Genomic DNA, 3,830 nt, shown 5'->3' on the forward strand with positions numbered 1-3,830 from the left:
TCAGTTACATCCACACTCTTCTACGACCATATCCTCGTGGTGCTTCAATGTGACATTTTCTTCTTCATATATGAGCATTGACAGTGCACTCATCTTCACAGGGACACAGGAAGAGCACTCGACTTTTTCAGTATCATATAGCTTGACCAGACTCTGAAATGCAAGAAAGAGATATTAGAATTGGGTTGATACCATGTTATCATTTATAATAATCAGTGTTCCTACTATACATTTGTATGTTTAAGGCTCTGTTCACATTAGCGTCATAGTTTCCACTTAAAATGGAAGCTATGACGCTGTCACGGATCTGCCTTACCACGGATCCAAAGGGTGACTGATGGACCCTATTAATTTATAATGGGGTCCTTTGGGTTACTGACGGCAAGAATAGTGCCACATGCTGCATGACAGAAAACCCCAGTGAGTCTCTGAATCTATATGTTAACAGAGCCTAAATAACTCAACTTATGCCATCTAGATATGATTATTTTGTCTTTATTATTTACCTACTGCACTATGTCTCTTAAAGGGCTTTTTCTGCCATTGACATGTATGACACATCCACAGGATATGCCATAAAAGTCTGATAGGTGAATGCCCTATTTCAAAGACCTCCTACTATCATCAGAACGGTGGTCCCTAGACCCCTGTTCCGCCTTGTCAAAGGCTGCGCATCCCTGCCCGGCTGTTTAATAATGCCCATAAGCTTGAATGGCGAGAGCTGTGCACAGGCATGGCCACATCTACATTCAATCTCCACCTGGATGCGGTGGCCGTTTTCCCAGTAGGTCCCAGAGAATGTAGATATGTCACAAATGTTTATGGTGTGAAAACTCCTTTAACTTTAAGCATGTATTATTATTGACCAAGGTCAACCAATATGAAATCATATTTTCTAGATTAGTAATAAGTATTGAACATTTAACCTGACCTCTTCTGCTAACGTAGAGAAGATTAATATTTAAGTATATATGTTTGATACTTACTTTTATAAAAGCATGGTTTGTTGGCTGAAAGCTCTCATTCAGTGGAATTGGACATGCTCCCTCACACCTATAGGCGTTGTATCTTCTTGGGTAGACAATTCGGTTGCCCCATTCAATCTTGTCAAACTCAACCCACATGTCTACTCTTCTACAAAGTGGTTCACCCACTTCTTTGGCTTTGGGTTGCATACTGTGGACTTTGATGTGTTTTGGGTTGTGGTTCCTCGGTTGTCTCCGTAGCCCATTTCCATTGGTTGATCTTTCCGTCATGATATACTTTGACGTTTGTACAGTCTGAATAAGGCTAGGAGAGCCAAAAGGTCTTGTTGTTGGCTTTTCCCTGGCAAAGACAACAAGCATCGCTCTGTCTGATGGAAAAGTTGTACCTGCGAGAGGCTCTGTGTCATGCTGTGGAGTTTGCCCAGAATCTATAGCCCTGCTGGGTACCAGATCCTCTGCTGGAATGTATTCTACACTTGAATCTGGCTCTCCTAGGTAGATGGAATTCTGCAAAATTCTGGTCAGATTAAAGATCTTCCAGAATTCATCCCTTTGGGTTGTAGTGTTAGTTTTGAAAGAGCCCATGAAGAGCTTGTCCTGGCCTTCCTTGGAATGGTAGATCTCCACCGTGATAGTACGTGTCCTTCCAAATGGAGGAAAACTAACTCTGAGCTCCACCAACTTTAGTTCAGTGCTGCCGGAGATAGAAGACATATCAAAAGATATCATCCAGCGGTCTGCGTCTTCAGTACAACCTGGAAAATTCACAAAGAAACAGTATTGGAGTCCAGACAGTCATAACATCAAAGTGTCCCGAGAATACTTTTGTATTTTCATTTTCCCCCTTTTCTCATGTGAGTCCTGCCAGTTACCAACAGACAAAACAAAAACTATTTGGCCAAATGTCACAACATGAGATGTGTATTGAGACAATTGTATGGGTCTTTTTTTTTTCTGTACAAGACCTAAATCGAATACACAAAATCTAATGACATAATGAACATTTAGCTCCATTCTGTAGTCTGCCAGCCAGTCATCCATCACCAGAGTGAAGGAAGAGTATAAATAAACAAATGGAAGACTAGTCTGATAAGGGTCTTCCTACTTCTATCTAGCTAACATGTGTGAGAGTGGAACCTAAATATCATCTGCTGCTGATCTAAAGGGGGTTTTACTGTGGCGATTATTGGGCAGACAAGCGTTCATAGAACGCTCGTTGCTGATAATTGCCCTGTGTAAATAGGGCAGCGATCAGCAGATGAACGAGCAAACACTTGATCATCTGCTGATCGTATCGTTTTAAAAAGTAAAATGTTATTGTTGTCGGCAGCACATCTCCCTGTGTAAACCGGGATATGCGCTGCCGACATAATAATAATAATAATGTATGGGGATGAGTGATCGGATGTCTCGATGATCGGTGCTCGCTGCAATAGGGCCTTTAGACAAGGGATGTATAACCTTACATTTTTTATCTCATTGGATATTCGAGAGATGGTCTGGTTTGTAGGTATCGCTTCCTAAGCGTGAGGGGTGCACAGTGGTGCACAGTGATTGTAATAAGTAGTTGGGCACTATATGGGTCCACTAAACTGTATCACCCAACATTGAATTGAGGGACTACAAACTACACATTCTTATTTGATTGACAGTCCAGGCAGTGATTCAGATATAGGTCTCCACAAATCAGTAGATTGACTTCACATGTCCTCCACATCTGTAAAGCCCTGTACACATCATGTTTATAGCCTCCGTTTAACATATACGCTGGGAAACTAGTCCGACTTTTTTTTAAATTTGCATTATTTTAATGTATACCGACCAGACGGAGGCCAAAATAACACTTTTTGCCCACCGTCTAACTAATGTAACACTATGGACACTTTAGTGTGCACGTTGAGAGCTTTTGCGGCGTACACACTAAACGTACATCACAAACATGGTATGAACAGGGTCTAAGCTAGATGAGCTTCATACAATATTAAATTAAGTTGTAATTGAAGACATTTTACAGTGAAATAACCCAACAACAAGTAAAGAAAATGTACTTACTCCTTGCGCTGAGACTCAGGACAGTGTCCGACTCCTGGAGAGCTGGGTGTTCCAATCCAGAGAGATCAGATGCATTCACCATGGTGAGTGACTGGTAAAGCTGCATCATATAGAGCGGGTACTGTATTCTCTGAGTGTGTTTCCTGCTATAAAATGAATCTTGTAATCCATTGCGTCCATGGAGAGGAATGGCCAGAACTACATAATTAAGTGCTAAGCAGATAAGGGTGCTTAGTAAAGCCATGTCTACCCTGATCTACTGTTGGAAGGGTCTCCATCTGATGTGAGCGATCACTCACTGACTTTATATAGTATAGACGTCTCTTCACACCTAAAACACTTCACACGTTCAACCTCTTCGTTTGAATGGATTCAATATCTTGTGCCACAAGCCAGCCCATGCCAGTGTCTGGTTAATCGCTTTCTACTGTTATGCTAATGCCCAGTGTCTGAACTCTCTGACATCATTGGTTCTTTTACAAGACACTGAAGAACATGGTTGAATCATAGTACCTGTAAAGCAGACGGATGTCGAGCGATAGTTGAGAATTAGTGAAGATTAATTTGCTGCTAAGAGTTCGGGATAATCCATTAAGTCTAAGTGATTGCTTTAGTATAATGTGGATAATTAGTTTCAGTTAACACTTGGAATCAGTGTTCTGGGTTAGAGCAAACATTGGCCTCATGCCCGCTAAGATGGTAAACTAGTACACTATTAAACTATTAGACTATTAAACTAGATGGCTACTTGTATTGGGCATTGGGATGTGTCATGCTCAGTTAAGGCCCTTT

General features: G+C 41.3%; 1 protein-coding gene across 1 annotated transcript; it reads right to left on the reverse strand.

Moving 5' to 3' along the window:
- On the reverse strand, positions 1–3,282 carry LOC142750516 (nodal homolog 2-A-like). The gene is made up of 3 exons (XM_075859519.1): positions 3,039–3,282; positions 987–1,741; positions 1–153 (listed from the first exon to the last, which is right to left on the reverse strand). Exons 1-3 carry the CDS (start codon positions 3,280–3,282, stop codon positions 1–3), a joined length of 1,152 nt encoding a protein of 383 aa, XP_075715634.1.
- Between the last annotated feature and the right edge of the window lie 548 nt (positions 3,283–3,830).

This window comes from Rhinoderma darwinii, chromosome 3 (assembly GCF_050947455.1).
Source record: "Rhinoderma darwinii isolate aRhiDar2 chromosome 3, aRhiDar2.hap1, whole genome shotgun sequence".
Lineage (NCBI taxonomy): Eukaryota > Metazoa > Chordata > Amphibia > Anura > Rhinodermatidae > Rhinoderma > Rhinoderma darwinii.

Coding starts and splice junctions, on each gene's coding strand:
- LOC142750516 (XM_075859519.1), bottom strand. CDS start 3,282: ATGGCTTTACTAAGCACCCTTATCTGCTTAGCACTTAATTATGTAGTT. Junction 1,742..3,038: donor CCTGAGTCTCAGCGCAAGGA/GTAAGTACATTT, acceptor TGAATTTTCCAG/GTTGTACTGAAGACGCAGAC. Junction 154..986: donor CAAACCATGCTTTTATAAAA/GTAAGTATCAAA, acceptor CTTGCATTTCAG/AGTCTGGTCAAGCTATATGA.